Below are 18673 nucleotides of genomic sequence, written 5' to 3'. Positions count from 1 at the left end.
TGCTGTGTAATAACAGGGTCGAAAAATTGGGAAATAGTTGCGGCTTATAGTCCGAAAGGTACGGTACACTCAACTTCACTGTTCACAATAAGCTTAGAGAAACCTCCTGGACTTGAATGTGTAGAAAGGTTTTGCTTCAAAGGTAGAATCTTTTAAAGAATGCTGAAGCCTCTTTCAATAAATTTTTGCCACATAATGACGACAGTAGATTTTGTTGTCCCCCCACCACGTAAAGGTGCACTATGCAGTTTCAGAGGAGGGATTTTGTTGACATTCACAGAGCCTGCAGTTAGTTTACTAAACATATTTATTCTACGGTAGGCTACATGTAATTCTTAGTATTGAATAATTCTATCATCATAAATCAAAATTATTTTGAGGAACCTGGTACCAAACGCGAGACTAGAATATGTTTGTAAACCAAACTGTGGGCCCTGCTGCTGTAAACAACAACAGTGATACAGTAACTTTTCAGGTGTTCCAAACAGTGTTCCAGGGATCACATTTTCCTGTGAGGAACATTTATTTTATTCGGTTACGAGAATATACCTTAGAAAATGTGCACTTCTCTGACACACACAAAGTTACATAGTGCACAAGTTTGACTGGGAGGAATGAATACAGCAAGCACGGACAGGTAGTGGATCATGAGGAGATATTCACTGATTTTGACAACAAGCGTTCTCCAGAATTGCTAACTCCACCTTTAAATAGCTGGGACCTGGGAACACAGGCCAAGAAATCAAATCAAATCAAATCAGTTTTATTTGTTTAGCCCAATATCACAAATAGATATTTGCCTCAGTGGGCTTTACATTCCATACAGTATGACACCCTGCCCTTACACCCTTAGCTCGGCTGAGAAAAAACTCCCAGTAAAAAACCCTTTATCGGGATTAAAACATTGAGAAACCTCAGGGAGAGTTGACAGAGTAAGGGATCCCCTCTCCAGGACGGACATAAGTGGAGAAAATCATGAAGGAGTTTGATCATTGACCAGATGTTTACATGGTAATACTAAATTAAAATATGAATAGTGAATAATGACCCAAGACCCACCAGTACAGTTGATAACAAGACAGCCGTTTATCCAAATTATATTAAATGGTAAATGGACTTGACTTATATAGCGCCTTCTAGCCGATTTTCTCAGCCCCAAAGCGCTTTACATATCTTACCACATTCACCCATTCATACACACACTCATATGCCATGCAAGGCACTCTCTGAACCATCGGGAGCAATTTGGGGTTCAGTGTTTTGCTCAGGGACACTTCGACATGTGGCGGGGAGACGGGGGATCGAACCTCCGACCCTGCACTCCAGAGGCGATCTCCCTACCCACTTCGCCACTGCCGCCCCACATATTACCCCCTATGTTTGGAGATCCATCTGAAATTTGGCAATCTAAATGTTGCTAATCATCCCTCATTGTAAGTCCACCGCAATTCCAATAAAAAGATGTCACACAACTCTTTACCAGTTCACACCACGCTTTAGTGACTTCAGGAGCTAGTGGGTCGCTTTTTACAACTGTGTTTTAGTGTAGAACTGTGCTTGTCTTACAATGAGTTTAACCTGGAGGTGTGTTGTTAACCCATCTGATTTCTGATGTTTACTTGACCTCTTCCCTTCTTAATTAACTGTTTGCAATAATGCAACAGTCTGTAACAATAGGTATGTGAAATATTAAACTTATTATTATTATTATTATTATTATTATTATTATTATTATTATTATTATTATTATTATTATTATTATTATTATTGTTATTATTTAAAAAGATTGTGTGTTTTGTATAAAGCAGTGGTTCTCAAAGTGCGGCCCGCGGGCCGAAGCATATCTGGCGGCCCGCATTGAATTATGAATTATAAAAAAAAAAATAAAAAAAAAAAATCATATATTTATTTATTTTTATTTTTTTTTTTTAATTGAAACGCACGGAGGGGATGCGTCCCCGTAACAGTAAAAACAGTACAGGGGTCGAAACACTTAAATATCCCTCCTAATTGTTTGTATTCATTCCCCACTTATTAAACTTGCGAAGTTCGGCTGGCCTCTGCCTCTCGTTGCAGACGGCTGGTCAGCCTCCCGCAGTGCAGCAGGCAGTGTAGTGGTCCCAATGTAAGTTGTTAGATAGTGAGCTTGTTAAGCCCAATACGATGCACTTTCTCACATTCAAGGTGAATTAGATTAGGTCAAGTGTCTAAGGATGGATGCTAACATTATCTGGTTTCTAACTCTTTTGCCTAAAAGTTTAGCTAACAAACTAACGTTAGCTAGCTGCTGATAGCCATGGAACTATCTGCCTAGTTGACTGCTGATAGCCCACCCTGTTTATTTCCAATGTATAGTGTCATAATAGTTAACACTGCTGCTGCATCATGAGTAGTGAGTCCTACAAAAAAACACTCCAAAAGGTTTTCAATGTGCAGAAAGTTTTGAACAATAAAGTACACAGTAAATTTTGAAGTGTTAAAATAACACTAAAAGAGTTAAATTTAACACCATTTCCGAGTGTATTTGGTCCCACTCAGAATTGGAGTTAAATTAACTCTCTTCAAAGTGTTACAATTTTAGAGTTAAATTAACTCAAAATAGAGTTAAAAATACACTGTATAGTGTTATTTAAAGCCTTATAGAGTACTTTCTACACCCCGTCTTTTAACTACCGAAATTGACACCAACACTAGGAGGCATTCTACTCCAGCTGTTGTTATATTAACTCAGATAGAGTTAATGGAGTTTGACACTGCATATTTAACACTGGGGAATTTACTGTGTAGAATAAATATTTGAATGCAATACAGAATGCCTCAGTGCCTTGATTTATATTCCATTAGATGTGTGTCAATGGGAGCGAGTTGTCTTTTCCTTAACATTTCCACCATAAATAAATACAGAAGAAACAAATTACTGCATAAAAATTAACCAAAATGCACAAAATGAAGTGTTCGAACCTCAAATTTTTCTGGGGGACAACCCCCAGACCCTCGCTTTTAATGTGTGTTCCCCAATGTTGAAATGAGACCTAGCCCTTCATTTATTACTTTAAATGTGTTAATTACACAGTATTGGATGCTGACCAATACATGTAAACTGTAAAGACGCAAAGACGCTGGCCATTGAAATTATTTCAGTTTTATAATTTTTTTTCCTTCGGCGGCCCTCGGTCCAATGTTGGGTTCCTAAATTGGCCCTCAGCTTTCAAAAGTTTGAGAACCCCTGGTATAAAGTCTTCAAAGTAACAAATCTTGTTTTTCAGGTCCGGTGTGCGTGCTAGCTTTCCTGCGGGCTCACCTGCGGAAGTCGGAGCCCTATAGGCTGCTGAAGCTGCTCCTGGTGGGTCCCCCGCGGCAGGGCAAGACAGCCCTCCTGGAGGCTCTGCAGACTGGCAGGGCCTCGCCCTTCACACCAGCCGAATGCACCATCTCCACCTCCACATGGGAGCTGGACAAACCCAACGCAGGCAAAAACAATGTAAGGACAACACAGAGACACTCACTCACTCACTCACTCACTCACTCACTCACTCACTCACTCACTCACTCACTCACTCACTCACTCACTCACTCACTCACTCACTCACTCACTCACTCACTCACTCACTCACTCACTCACTCACTCACTCACTCACTCACTCACTCACTCACTCACTCACTCACTCACTCACTCACTCAGTTGAGACCCTCTCCTTATGGCCTACAGAGTACAGGGTAGGGTTGTTGATGATGGTGGTCAACACTCTTACCTTGATACTGGGGCATCTTGATGGGGCAGATCATTTTTCTTGCTTGCTTTTTATTGCCTTCTGCGCTGCTTTAAACTGTATACAACCTTGCATTTTAATCATCGACTCACCAACATTCACAATATTGAGCAGAATTCGGCATGCTGGCTTGTTGACTTTTGCACTGAGAGATCTCGGAGGGAAGCTTTCACCACTTTGATTTTTTTTTTACACCAATGATTGTGCAGACGACACAATATTAAGTTTGTCTATGACTCAGTCAGTGCGTTTCCATGGGACAGCTAGATTGGATTAAGACATATACCAAACTTGCCACTCGAACGGACCGAGTCACTTGTCTGAGTATACATGGCCTTTCAAAGAATCGGATAAATGGCCGCATAATGACTGACTCCGCTATGCTAGGTGGCGCTGTAGCCCTTTCAACAAGTGGTTGTAGAGCCACGTCCGGTTCCCTTCCGGCAACAACACTACTATTTATTACTTCGTCTCCCCGACAGGGATTCCGAGCAAGCGAAGAGTCAGAACGCAAACTCCGATGTGCGATATGCGATCCTGTATACATGCAGATAGAGGATTGTAATGGACCGGTGTGAGCGCTCATTCCTGAATCCGTACTTTACTTTAATACAAAAGAAATGTTCATTGAAAAAAGCTTCTGCCAAGTTCCCCCTGTTCTTGATTGATGGCCAGGCTGTTGGTGTTGTACAGCAGTGCAAATATTTGGGAACAATTATTGACAATAACCTTTCCATTCGATGCCAACACCGATGCTGGTTTATAACCAGGCCCATCAGCGCATGTCATTTTATCAGAAGTTTTATTTGTTCACTCATTTTTTTATGAAAAAGTTTTATTCTAGTTTTATCGGGCCCATTTAAACGTTCTTTTTTATCCGCTGGTATGGGTCTCTCCCTGTGAAAAATCATCAAAGACTAACCCTGCGTTCCAATACCCATACTTCCCTACTGCTTAGAATGCCAGAAAAAGATTTAGGATGTCCCAATACATGCACGTCAATTGTAGTATGCTGAAAAAACACATAAATGCCCCACTAACTCCAATAGCATTCTGGAGTATTCGTCTTTATTCTTGACATTTCTCGACATAATGGAAAAAAAAATCTTCCTTATCTGATTTTTTTTTCTCTCTTGAGGCCCTAAAACTCTTCTGTACTTTAGTATGTAGTGTAGTAAAAAGAAAGAGTATGTGATTTGGAACTCAGGGTTAGTAGCTTAGTGAGAATGTGTGGCAAAGTAGCTGGGATACATGTCCAAGAAATATCCCTCCATACAGAGCTAGAGCCTCGAGGGAAGCTCAATGCATTCTCACCAACCTTTGTTTAGTGACTATAGGCTGCTGCCATCGGCTCAAAAGGTACAATCTACCCAGGTGTAAAACAAAGAGATTCTACAGTTCATTTGTCCCTACAACCATCAATAGCTTGTGATTCACCCGTATGAATACTACTGTATCTGTACAGTGCGGCTTGAAAGTATGTGAACCCCTTGAGCCTATTGGAATTGTATTGACTTTAACCATTATTAATACATTTTAATCAATACCAGTATTTTTTATATTTAATAACAAATGTTTGTTTATTAGTTCCACATTTTTCTTTTCCGGAAATCAATTGTTAAAACAGATAAAACAAATGATTTGTCAACTTTTTTATGTGCAAAAGTTTGTGAACCCTGAGCTGCATTGCTTAAATCCAGCAGGGTTCACTTACACAATTGATTTCCGGAATTTTTTTTTTAAATTGATAAACACACACCTGTTATTTAATATAAAAAATGCTGGTATTGATAACAATGAATTAAGAATGGTTAAACTAAATAACATACTTTCAAGCAGCACTGTATATGAAATGTGTTTCTGTGTATGAACTGTTGTCTATGTTATCCCTTTGCTGGCTGTAAAACAACTTGCCCTCACAGGATACTAAAGTTATCTTAAGTTAAAACAGCATATGGTCTAGATTTCAGACCATAAAGACAAGGTTTTTACAAGTTCTCTATACCAATGAAAAGGGAACTGTATTGTATTACGTTGTATTGTTTAGATCCAGTTGAACAGTCCTGCGCCATAAGATAGCTTGGTTTAATTAGCTTTTTGATTTCTGTGGCTTTCTAGTTCAGAAGGGAAACAGGCCTGCTCAGTACAGAGAGCTTTTACCAGCTGATATCATATTCTCTTGTTGGGCATTTTTTGGGGGAAAACCCCAGCACTGTTAAAGGTGGCCAGAGTGGGACGTTCCCTTATCTGCTCCAGACTATTGTCATTTGGATTTGTTACCATGAAATGTTGCATGCTCCTCTTTTTGAATTTAATACTAGGATGTTGTCATTTTAGTTGTAATTGACTATTTTGACAAATTGATACCATCTGTAGTTGAATGCCATGCAGTTTGTTTTTGTTTCATCTGGGTTTTCAGAAGACTTTTTTCCATATTTCAAAATGCTTTGATGTGGTCCTGCTGTGCTCACAGAAGGACTCGGTGGCGTTCAACGTGTGGGACATTGCGTGTCAGGCCAGCATGTCCACGGTCAACCAGTGTTTCTTCACCGACAAGGCCCTGTATGTGGTGGTGTGGAACCTGGCCCTGGGAGAGGAGGCTGTGGCCAACCTGCAGACATGGCTGCTCAACATAGAGGTAAGACACTTAAAACACACACACACACACACACACACACACACACACACACACACACACACACACACCACCTGATATCACTCCTCCGTAACCAGAATAGTAATACCTGTAAGGTGTTAATTCACACATCTGACCAATCATAATAGTTGGCTAATGCATGTTTTGTAACATCCATACCTTTAGTCAGGTTACTAGCTTAAGCTTTCAACTTTCAATCCATCTTTTTCTGTTATACTCAATCCATGAACAGCTCCGTTCCTGTGTGATATGACCTTTAGGCGCGAGCACCCAACTCAGCAGTGGTGGTTGTGGGAACACATCTGGACCTCATCGACACTAAGTTTCGCACTGAGAGGCTGGCCACGCTCAGAGCTTATGTCCTGGCTCTCTGTCGATCGCCATCAGGGGCTCGAGCCTCTGGCTTCCCTGATATCACTTGGAAACACCTGCAGTAAGCACACATCTTAGTTTTTATCTTGTCTTGTTTTTTTTCAAAGGTCACCTTTTATGCAAAATATAATTTTTCATGGTTTATCAACATTAATATGGGTCCCCGGTGTGACTAGAGACTCCCACAATATGAGAAAAACCCTCTCTCTTTGTCTCCATCTCCACCTTTCTGAAAACCTGTGTTCAAAAACCCCTGTCAGATTTCTCTCCCCTTGTGACTTCATAAGGGGGAGGCCAAACCCCTCGTGAACAACCTAACTAAGCACTTCCTCAGCCTGTGATAAGCCACACCCCCAGATCCCCCTGACTCTAACTGACAGTTTGAATCTAGTTAGATTCAAACAGGCAGTTAGATTCAGGGCCAACCAGAGCAGACTGGGCTTTTTGGAAAGCGGGGCTTAAAGCGACAGGCTCTACAACAGAGCGTTTCAGCACTGTTAGAAATATAAAGGGTGTTTTGGACACGACACAAAGCCCAAATTACAATTTTGAACCTGAAAATGAGCATAATATGTGACCTTTAATTTATATAGGAAGAAGCTATACCCTTTGTGCATAGTACAGCCAGTTGTTGTAGCATCACTAGTATCAGTCTTATAGAACTGTGTGTGTGTGTGTGTGTGTGTGTGTGTGTGTGTGTGTGTGTGTGTGTGTGTGTGTGTGTGTGTGTGTGTGTGTGTGTGTGTGTGTGTGTGTGTGTGTGTGTGTGTGTGTGTGTGTGTGTGTGTGTGTGTGTGTGTGTGTGTGTGTGTGTGTGTGTGTGTGTGTGTGTGTGTGTGTGTGTGTGTGTGTCTTGGTTGTCAGTGAAGTGTCCTGTAAGACCCTGGAGGGTTTGGATGGGCTGAAGAAGCTGATCTACCAGGTGGCTCTCTCCATGAAGGACAGCAGCGGCTCAGCCTGTGGGAGTAAACTGCTGGGCAGACTGGTGAGTACACGGAGAGTCTGTGTAGAGACAGCTTCACCATTTGGACCAACAGAGAAAATGTTTACCCAATTACTATATGTGTACACTGTTGTTTCAGGAATAGGGAATGAAGCTTAAAACAATGTATGCCTAACGTATGGACTAGGCTTTGAAACAGATTAGTGGGCTATTTAGTATAAGTATTTGTACAACTATGGTCAAATTAAATTGGTTGTTGTGATGTTTGTATGTTTTGGGATAGTTCCTCCACACCTTATTTCAGACTGTGGACTCACCTCTCTGCAGCAGAGGCAGATGGCCTTAGTAGCGAGGCTACATTGAAAATGAATGACTGGCGGCTGCCACTAACGTTCATTGAGCTTTTGGTGTGAGCGTATTGCAAATTGCAAGCTTTCTGTTGTCTTCTTTTGTCGCGTAAATTACAACTCCCACATGGAAGACATGTGGTTAGTCTAGTGAGAGCATGGACCTATTATAAGAGTGACAGCTGCGCAGCAGGGCTGGGATCAGCTCCTGTTCCGGTCTGCGTCAGAATAAAAGTCAACTCACGTATCGCCAGTTAAATGCTTTTAATGTGAAGCTGAAGGCAATGTTTAGTTTGAATTAACAGTAACTTAACTAGTATTTTCCATGCGCATGGATCAAGGCAAAATAAGCCAGTCTGTATAATGATATTTATCCCAGTGTCATGACTGAACACCGGCCCTCACAGTCCAGTAACCAGATGCTCCTGATGAGCCACTCCACGCCTGCATCCCATACTGAAAATCTGAAAATCCCCCAGCTGTTATATTCACCATTTAATTGACATCATTTTAGAATGGTAGTAGTTCTGCCTTAGTGTCAACAAACATGCAGTTAGTTCTTAGAGCTATTAGGTTACTCATCATTACTTATAAATAAACTGATAAACCTGTCAAAATGAGTTGTACATCTTAAGTTGTGTGTTGTAAAGCACAGAGTTTTACCAGTGTGTCGTCCACCAGATCCCCAGGAGCTACCTGACCCTGCAGGAGGCAGTGAGAGCAGAGAAGGAGAGTCGGGCAGCAGAGGGAGAGGTGCAGTACCTGACTGAAGCCCAGCTCAACACCATCATTCAACTCAACCCAGGAACTGACATCATAGACTATGAGGACCTGCACACTGGTAAAACCACAGATTAAAGATTAGCTTCCATTAGACATCATGTTGGCTGATCACATCCGTGTCCGTTCGGGTCTAGATGAGAGTTGAGTATTAAATACCAGTTAAATACCAGTTGACACACTATTTAAGTTTTCAAGTAGGTGTGTCCCAGACACTTCAATAGTTTAATTTATTTTATCCAACTGACATTAGTTTTACTCCATTAATGTGTCCAACAGCAGCTCTAGAAGTCCTGTGTTAATCACTTTGAACAAGAAAAATTACTTTTTTAATTGGGAGAATTACATTTTTTCAATTGGATTATCTTTACATCGACATCATAATGCACAATAAACACAGCAGTTTAGTACTCGGTTACAGAAGGTGCTCATACATGGACTTGCGTGTCCTGTTTGCACATATTAATACAAACAAGAAGCTGACCACTGATGTTATTGCTTACTCCCAGATTAGATTGTGTTATATACTGTAAGAAGCAAAGCTGACGTACTGATGCTGCTGTGGCAAGAATATTTCCCAGATCGGCGACTTCAGTTCATGACTATAACTTCCATAATTAATCATGAAGGAACATCATTCTAAAATGGCCCTTTTGATGCAACCCCCAATCCAGCCATCAACTTCCTGATAGAGACAGGAACCCTGCTGCACTTCCCCGACACCAGCCACGGTCTGTGTACCCTGTACTTCCTCTGTCCCGTGTGGCTGTCTGAATGCCTGGAGCGGATCATGCACCTCAAGTCTTCTCGCTCCGTAGCCCGCAATGGAGTCATCAAAGCTGAAGACCTCAGGGTGAGCCGCAGTAAGCAGCTAGAGTGTAGAATTTTTTCATAGCAGACTTGGTAGAAAATAATTATAATATCCATAAGTACGTTAAATTCATTGTATAATAGCTGAAAAAAATGTTTAGATTTTTCTTTCCCCCTTAGAAAGGGTCTCTTATATTTCCATATGTGGGGCCCAGGCCTGTGTGCCGCCATGTTGGAAGCGTCATGGTCGGAATGTCATCAGGTGCATTGTTTAGAATCTAGTATTGTTCTTGTCCTTAAAGGCCACTGTAGCTTCTGTTATTATTCGAAAGGGGTGGGGTTACCCAGGGAGCGTTGCATTCTAGAACTTTCTAGAACTTTTTTGACGATTTCATATCACACACTGCACCTTTTTTAAAAGTATGACTCAACATTTTTATTTAATTTTTACCTCACTCTACGGCTCAGGAATAGGCGACAGAAATCTCTCCTCTAACTGCAAAAATTCTAAAGAATTCCAGAAATAAAAAAGTGTTTGCTTCCTGAATTGTTGTTTTTGTGTTGATGAGGATACTGACTCTACTGTGTGGTGATGTGTGTCATGCAGATGCTGTTGGTAGGAACAGGCTTCACCCAGCAGACAGAGGAACAGTATTTCCAGTTTCTAGCCAAGTTTGAGATTGCTCTCCCTGTGGCCAACAACAGGTGAATGATAACAGTCCATTGCAGAGGTGCCGTCCTAGGATTTTTTTTTTTGCTACTAAACTAGCTCAACAGTTTTTGCACCACACAATCCATTTAAGCAAACCATGCAGCACTGGTTATCATACTGATGGCACGTTCGTGTGCTGTCGGACACATCGGGAAAAACCAGCACAACTTGCTGACTTGACATCATACGCGTCATCAACATGGCGGTTAAAATGAGATGTTTCTCTTTCTATCCATTGTCACTAAAATACTGGAGAAAGTTATCAATTTTAAACTCTCCAACAGTCTACACGTCTTCTTTGTAGCATCCTACACACACCAAATGCCTAGCAGACAGCTACATTAACCCCAGTGACTGCAAAGCATGCCAGACAATGGTAAATTAACTAGTAACCATCACACATACTCCAAGTAACAACCTTGAAAACACCCAGGATATTACTTTGAAGACAGTATTCATTGATATCTAACTATCCATGAACTAGAGGCCACATAGAACCCAGAACATACATATGCTACATACAGCACCAATTAGCTATGTCTATGGGGGTGGGAGGGTTGGGTTCTTTTCATTTTCTTCTCTTGATTTCATTTGCTGTTTTGTATTTCTCTGTTGTTGTTGTTGTTTTTATCTCTGTAAGTTACTTTGAGCTACTTTTGTATGAAAAGCGCGATATAGATAGAAATTGATTGATTGATTGATGTCTCACTCTCAACATTGTAAAACCCAACAAGAAAAAATGTAAAGGCAAAATAAATGGCTCGATACAATCCATGTCTGTGGAAGTCCATATTGGCACATTTGAGAAAGCTTCTGGTTATTTTGGAATGTCATTATAATGACTTCAAGGATTACATTTTTTCTATCACAGTAGCAGAAATGAGCTTTCATAATACAAACCGAAAGCTTCTGCAAAATTGTGTAGTTTTAGAGTTTGAGTTTTTTTGCTATCCTCCTTGCTGTAGCTATCTGCTGCCCCACCTCCTGCCCCCCAAGCCTGGCCTGGACATCCACGGCTTCCGCCAGCAGACCCACAACACCCTGCAGCGCCTGGTCAAGATGAGCTTTGTCCCCGCCGGCTTCTGGGAGCGCTTCATCGCCCGCATGCTCATCAGCCTCACAGAGATGGACCTGCAGGTTAACCAGCACCAGCACATTCCCACCAGCAACCTATTGTGTCATTTTTAATAGACATAGTTTAACTCCCTATAGAATATCCATTGTACAACCTAGTTTAGTGAAATAACAAGAAAGCGAACAGGAAACTTGCATGGACAGCAAGCCCAAATATGCGACTATGCTTTAGAAACATTGCCAAAGTTGCTTATAAAAAAAGCAGACCTGGCAACACTGTTCAAAAGGTTCAGATGCTGGCTCTATAGCAGGGGGTGGGGTTGGGGGGAGGAGAGGGGAGTTTGTTGGTGACGAAGGCCAGTCCATTGGTGTTTGAACCAAATACAGTGCTGCTTGAAAGCATGTTAACCCCTAGAGCATTTTGGAATTTTATTGAGTTTAACCATTTATCATTCACTTTTATCAATACCAGTATTTTTTATATGAAATAACAGATGTTTGTTTATCAATTCAACATTTTTCTTTTCCGGAAATCGATTGTTAAAACAGATAAAACAAATGATTTACCAACTATTGTATGTGCAAAAGTTTGTGAACCCTGAGCTGCATTGCTTAAATTGAGCAGGTAAACACAATCAGGTGGGCCAAATTGAGTGATGAAATGGACCAATGTAATGAGAGATCTTTAGGGAAGAAATTGGGCGGCACTGTACGTCGACATGAACCAGCATGTTTTTGGGGTTTAGTTACTCTTCATATGCCTCCAGCTTCTTTCCATTGATGGTCCTGACATGTTGTGTTGTCCAGTCCTTTGAGCCCAGGAGAAGCAGCAGGAGCGGGCGCAGCAGGAGCTCCGTCTACAGCTTCACTGGAGCCCAGCAGAGGAACCGCTGCAGCACCTTCAGGGTGCGCCGCAGCCAGACCATCTACTGGAAGGAGGGGCTGCTGGTCACCTTCGATGGAGGCTACCTCAGGTCAGGGCTGGGGCTGGGAGCATGAGGGGCCAGGGATTACATTACCAGACAAATCTTTCTAAATGAGAGAAATAGAGCGTGTGAAAGTTAGATTCAGAGACTCAGAATGAAGCAAGTTCTGAATCAGGATAAGCAGACTTGACTCAAAGACAAACAGCAGTACAAAGCTAGATAGATTTATTTATTTGTCACATACACAATTGCACAGGGCAATGCGTAGTGAAATTCTTCTTGTAAACTAGTTTGGCTGTCATTCAAATATATAAAGAGCAAGATTAAAATAATGATTGGGTGCTACTACTAATCAGTCAACACCAAGGGCTTACTGCTTCACAGGAATTGGCTAGATTCATAAGATCCACATTTCTGACATATGTGTTCTTTTTGAGATGGTCTTGTGTAATTAGATCAAGAAGCACAACAATTGACACTGTGTGTCTTAAGTAAGGGACACTGTATAACAAACACTTTATTTTGCTTACGGTACCAAAACTAGATTGCTACGGTCATAACTTCTTCGTAGCAAAAGTAACTCTGTGGCCGAACATACACATCGTCTTGACTGGAGTCTTCATTCTGGAGTTCACATACATTCAAAGTCACGTTGAAAAATTTCGTATGTAACTGTTTGTAGACGTCTGTCAGCGGATGGATATGGCAGAAGGTGATTGTTCAACAATGTCCGTATGTCCATCGCAATGGGGAATTATCCTTGACAGCCGGTGTTACGCCGGAAGCTGTGACCTGCCAGAATGTGTGACCCTAGAGGGCACTGTTCTAATTAATTAACCTATAGTCTCATAGTGACATATACAGTCGTATGAAAAAGTTTGGGAACCCCTCTCAGCCGGCATTTTAATTGACTCTGCTTTCACACAAAAAAGATAAAAGTGGTATGTCTTTAATTTACCAGGAACAGCTAAGTACTGGGATGTTTTCCAAACAAAGATTTTTTGAAAAGCAGTATTTAGTTTTATGAAATAAAATTAAATGTGAAAAACTGTCTGTGCAAAAATATGGGAACCCTTGTGGTCTTGCTGATTTTAATGCATGTAACATCATGTAAAACTGAGGACTTTAAACACAAAATTGGTTGGATTATGTTGTTAAGCCTTGAACCTCATATAAAGGTCTGTTTAATCATGATAAAAGGTATTTTAGGTGCCTAAATGCAAGTTCTACTTCTCTTTGACTCTCTGCAGAAGTGAGACAGAATGCGATCATCAAAACAGCTCCCAAAAGATCTTAAAAACAAAGATTATTCATTGTCATGGTTTAGGGGAAGGCTAAAAGAAGCTTTCCCAAAGGTTTCAATTGTCAATTTCTACTGTAAGGAACGTTGTCAGGGAATGGAAGGACACAGGCACAGTTGCAGTTAAACCCAGGTCTAGCAGACCAAGAAAAGTACAAGAGCGGCATATGCGGCGGATTGTGAGAATGGTTGCACACAACCCAAAGATCACCTCCAAAGACCTGCAAGAACATATGGCTGCAGATTGTGTATCTGTACATGGTTCTACAATTCAGTGCAATTTGCACCAAAACATCTGTATGGCCGGGTGATGAGAAGGAAGCCCTTTCTGCGCCCACGCCACAGATACAGTTGCATGGAGTATGCAAAAGCTCATTTAGACAAGCCAGCTTCATATTGGAAGAAAATGCTTTGGACTGATGAGACAAAAATTAAGTTATTTGGTCTTTATAAAAAGCAGATGTTTTGGTGCAAATTGTGCTGAATTGTTGAACGATGTACAGATACACAATCTGCAGCCAGATGTTCTTGCAGGTCTTTGGAGGTGATCTGTGGGTTGTGTGCAACCATTCTCACAATCCTCCACCTATGCCGCTCCTGTTTTTTTCTTGGTCTGCCATGCCTGGGTTTAACTGCCACTATGCCTGTCCTTCCATTTCCTGACAACGTTCCCTACAGTCGAAATTGACAATTGAAACCTTTGGGAAAGCTTCTTGTAGCCTTCCCCTGAACCATGACAATGAATAGTCTTTGTTTTTCAGATCTTTTTGGAGCTGTTTTGATGATCCCATTCTGTCTCACTTCAGCAGAGAGTCAAAGAGAAGTGCAACTTGCATTTAGGCACCTAAAATACATTTTCTCATGATTAAACAGACATTTCTATGAGGTTCAAGGCTTAACAACATAATCCAACCAACTTTGTGTTTAAAGTCATCAGTTTTACATGCTGTTACAGGCATTAAAATCAACAAAACCACAAGGGTTCCTATATTTTTGCACAGCCAGTTTTTCACATTTTATTTTATTTCATACAACCAAATACTGCTTTTGAAAAAATCTTTGTTTGGAAAACATCCCAGTACTTAGCTGTTCCTGGTAAATTAAAGACATACCACTTTTATATTTTTTTTGTGAAAGCAGAGTCAATTATAATGCCGGCTGCGAGGGGTTCCCAAACTTTTTCATATGACTGTATATGTAAAAACGTTGGTCCATTGCGCAAATTGTAGAAGTTTCTCAAAATTGGCACTGAAATGGTCAGATTTTTTTTTATTATTAAAGGTGAATAACCAACCTAGTTACCCATCACAGTGAAATGTGTAGGCTATACTTTTTCCACTGTTCAATCATTTAAATTGGAAGCAAAAAACTTAATAATGTCTCATTGCAGGGCTGTTTTTGTAAAACTACTATGTTTTGAGCTGTGGACCAACATAATTATTAAACCATTTCACTGTGAGACTGGGTCATTATATGCCTACAGTCTATTGAAATCAGTTGAGAAATAAGAACAGCGCCCCCTAGGGTCACACATTCTGGCAGGTCACAGCTTTCGGCGCAACACCGGCATTAGCGAGAAATAATTGCCTGTAGAATGTTGTGAATCACGGTAAATCACGACTGCTGATGAGTGATGACCAACCAGAACACAGCATCTTACAGTGCCCTGTTATAATGCCCTGGTCTTTTTCTTTTCAAGCTGCTGTATTTTCATGTCATTTGCTAAGAATAAGCATTTAGTTATTTTTTATTGAGAGGCGATTGTGCTTCAATAATTCTCATCTCCCATATGCATATGCCCAACAGCTGTCTATGATTAAATACGAAGTAATTATGTGCAAAATGAGAACAATAAAGATTAAAATATCCTCTAGTGTGAATAAAAAAATAAAATAATGCCACTAATAAATGGGAAGAGCATATGAATGTAGGACCGCTTCCTGCCGCTCCATGTTAGTTGCTGTGTGTGTACCCGGTGTGTATAGGCTGGGTGGTGAGGTAGTGAGTGGACTTCTGTTGCCGCAGCATTGGTGTTATTATTTTTTTACTTTTAGAAGTCTTAAAAAGGTCTTAGAAGGCATTACATTTGTTATTTGAAAAATGTGCAGATACCCTGAAGGCAGATGAATCGTCCAGTAGAATGAGTGTGTGTGTGTGTGTGTGTGTGTGTGTGTGTGTGTGTGTGTGTGTGTGTGTGTGTGTGTGTGTGTGTGTGTGTGTCCGCAGTGTGGACTCATCCGATGTCAACTGGAAGAAGAAGAAGAGCGGAGGCATAAACATCGTCTGCCAATCAGAAAGCAGGGATTTCTCCGCCATGGCGTTCATCACAGATCACGTCAACTCTCTGATTGAACAGTGGTTCCCTGGTCAGTGTTTATGTGGACACACTAACACACAGTCTGTTGACTGCTGACTTCAGCTCTAACATTGTTACCTTTTGTCATTTATAACATTCAAGATCATAGCTTTATTTATTTATCTTAATTTATTTGTGATTTTCTCTACTTATTACAACTGGAGGTGGCAGTAAGCATTAAGGCTCTTGCCTAAAGCCTTGTTCCCATGGAGCGGAGCGGTTCGGTGCGGCTCAGCATACATTTATTTGTGTTTCCACTCTCAAAAGTTGGGACAGGTACCACAAGAGGGAAACCGTGCTGTGCCTATTTTTGTCACCCTTTCGTTGGGGTAGCGACGTCCGTTCCAAAGAGTCTTGAAAAGAGGGTGAAGCTACACACTGCAGTCTGTTGATTGGTATAATCATCATTTCTATGTGAGAGAATAACCACTTCTTCCATCAGACACTGCAATCCTTTTTTAGCGCCGACTTAGACTTTCTGTGTCTTTGTCTGCTAAATGCTTCATTACATTGTGGGTCAACATGTAGGTTGCATACTGACAACTGGCTGGGGACTACAGCTGGAAATTAGCCAAATAGGCTAAAGCTGCTCCTTCTCAAAGGGGACTGTCCACGAAACTATAAACAAATTAACTAAACTAAACTAAACAATCGTGATACCAATGGAATCATGAGTTGGTGTGTATCGTGACAGCCCTAATGTTGATGTCTTTGTCTCTGTGTTGTAGCGTTGACAGCCAGTGAGAGTGATGGGAGCCTCCTGATAGAGCAGTATGCCCCCTGTCCCCTGTGTGCCTCCCTGGGTCAACAGAAGCCGCCCTCGCCCCCCTCGGCTGGAGCAGGAGAAGGCCTTCATTACTTTAACATGGAGGACTGTGTGCTGGCTGCAGTGGAGAGGGAGCACATCACCTGTCCTCAGCACCCCCAGCAGCCTGTCCCCCTACAGGAGCTGGTCCCTGAACTCTTCATGACCGACTTCCCTGCACGGTGAACCTCATAACACAGCATTTCATTTTAGAACAAGAAACTGACATGGGGTTATATATGGGCTGGACTGGAAAATGGTTCTTGGAGAAAGTTGGATGGAGATGGAAGGCTATATCAGGACTAGGGCTGTCAAGCGATTAAAAAAATGTATCTAATTATCCGTTTATACGGGAGACTAGGCAGCTAGCAAACAAAAGTGAGACGGAAGATTGAGAGATACTGAGAGTTTTGAACCTACATTGTTAATTAGACACCCACTACATCAATAAAGCACAGACACTGCGGAGAATAACATAAGATAACTTCCTACCTTCATGCTTATTTGCCCGAAGCTTCCCATAAAACGTCCATAGAGCCCTCTCTATGCTTCTTTCTTTACTCTTTAATCCCGTGCGGGCCGTGTCCGCAAACTACAGGTGCAGCTGCGCTATCGTCTCACCTCTTTTGCACCGGGTCAAAGGGCACTATAGAAGTGCGATTAATTTGCGTTAATTTTTTTAATCGCGTTAATTTTTCTGTGATTAATTAATCAAAATGAACGCGTTAATTTGACAGCCCTAATCAGGACATGTGTGGTGACAAGGTGGTGTAGTTAAGTCCAATTACTTTATTAGTCAATAGCTACGTTGAAATTTGTCTTTTCGCATCTCCCCTCTCAAGTTACCACACTTCGGAGGGGGTCAGAGCGCAGGGTCAGCCATAGTACAGCGCCCCTGGAGCAGTTTGGGGTTAAGTGTCTTGCTCAAAGACACAATGGTAGAGATGGTGGGCACCGTAGATGTAATAGCAGCCACTACTAGTTTTAGTACTAAAACCCTCCTGTCCTGTGCCGGGGATCCAACCAGAGACCTCATGGTTACTTGTCTGTGTGATCCTCTTTCCTGTAGGCCAGGGCTATTCAATTAGTTTTGAATGGGGGCCGGTTGGTGGAAATGATCCAAAATGAGGGCCCAGAAAAAAATGCCTAAAATTGATGAGCATCACATCAATAGCTACATATACTGTAAAACACTAGAACGACATAGGAGTGCATATATTGTCTTTATTTTATCAAATAGAGTTCACCAGCTTATCAAAAAAAATCCCTATTTGATTAACATAGGTTGCCTGTTGTTTAAGTGTTTAACAATCTTATCAGTTCAGGAAAACACAACAGGTTAACTCTTCAACAGCTTATCAAAATACATAGTTATTGGTTTACTCAAGAGTGCAACAGTTTATCAAAATACATAGAAATAAATGTACTCTAAGTGCAACAGCTTATCAAAATACAGGTAGGCCTAGGTTTACTAAGAGTGCAACAGCTTATCAAAAAACATAGAAATAAATGTAGGCTACTCTAAGTGCAACACCTTACAGTGTTTCCCCCCCAAAATATGTTTGTCAGGGGGTCACTGTCCAGGGTCATGGGAGGCGCGGTGTATTTTGCTCAAAGATGCCAATGCACAGTAAAGAAATAAACAACTGCTTATTTGAGCTATGTGAAGGTACACATTTTGTGCAAACATGCAAAGTTCTACTGGTGCAATATTATGCAGACACACTAAATACAAATAATGGACCATACACTTACACTGCGGTACAATCGCGCCCGCAAAGCTGCATACACAGAGCAGCTGATAGAGAAACGCTTGGAGACA

The 18673-nt window shown here is 41.3% G+C and overlaps 1 protein-coding gene across 2 annotated transcripts in view; it reads left to right on the top strand.

Moving 5' to 3' along the window:
- Positions 1-18673, top strand: part of lrrk1 (leucine-rich repeat kinase 1) — a 97138-nt gene that overhangs the window by 39133 nt on the left and 39332 nt on the right. For both annotated transcript variants that reach the window (XM_080029176.1, XM_080029177.1), the window contains exons 15-25: positions 3267-3481; positions 6244-6408; positions 6687-6859; positions 7663-7783; positions 8770-8929; positions 9543-9721; positions 10286-10383; positions 11356-11527; positions 12272-12438; positions 15917-16056; positions 16775-17033. In XM_080029176.1, the coding sequence (XP_079885302.1) occupies positions 3267-3481; positions 6244-6408; positions 6687-6859; positions 7663-7783; positions 8770-8929; positions 9543-9721; positions 10286-10383; positions 11356-11527; positions 12272-12438; positions 15917-16056; positions 16775-17033 (1849 nt within the window). The remainder of the gene's footprint in view (positions 1-3266; positions 3482-6243; positions 6409-6686; positions 6860-7662; positions 7784-8769; positions 8930-9542; positions 9722-10285; positions 10384-11355; positions 11528-12271; positions 12439-15916; positions 16057-16774; positions 17034-18673) is intronic.

Source organism: Ammodytes marinus (assembly GCF_949987685.1).
Source record: "Ammodytes marinus genome assembly, chromosome: 1".
In the NCBI taxonomy this organism is placed as follows: Eukaryota; Metazoa; Chordata; class Actinopteri; order Uranoscopiformes; family Ammodytidae; genus Ammodytes; species Ammodytes marinus.
Note: the sequence above shows the minus strand (reverse complement) of the source record. Positions and strands in the feature narration are given on the sequence as shown.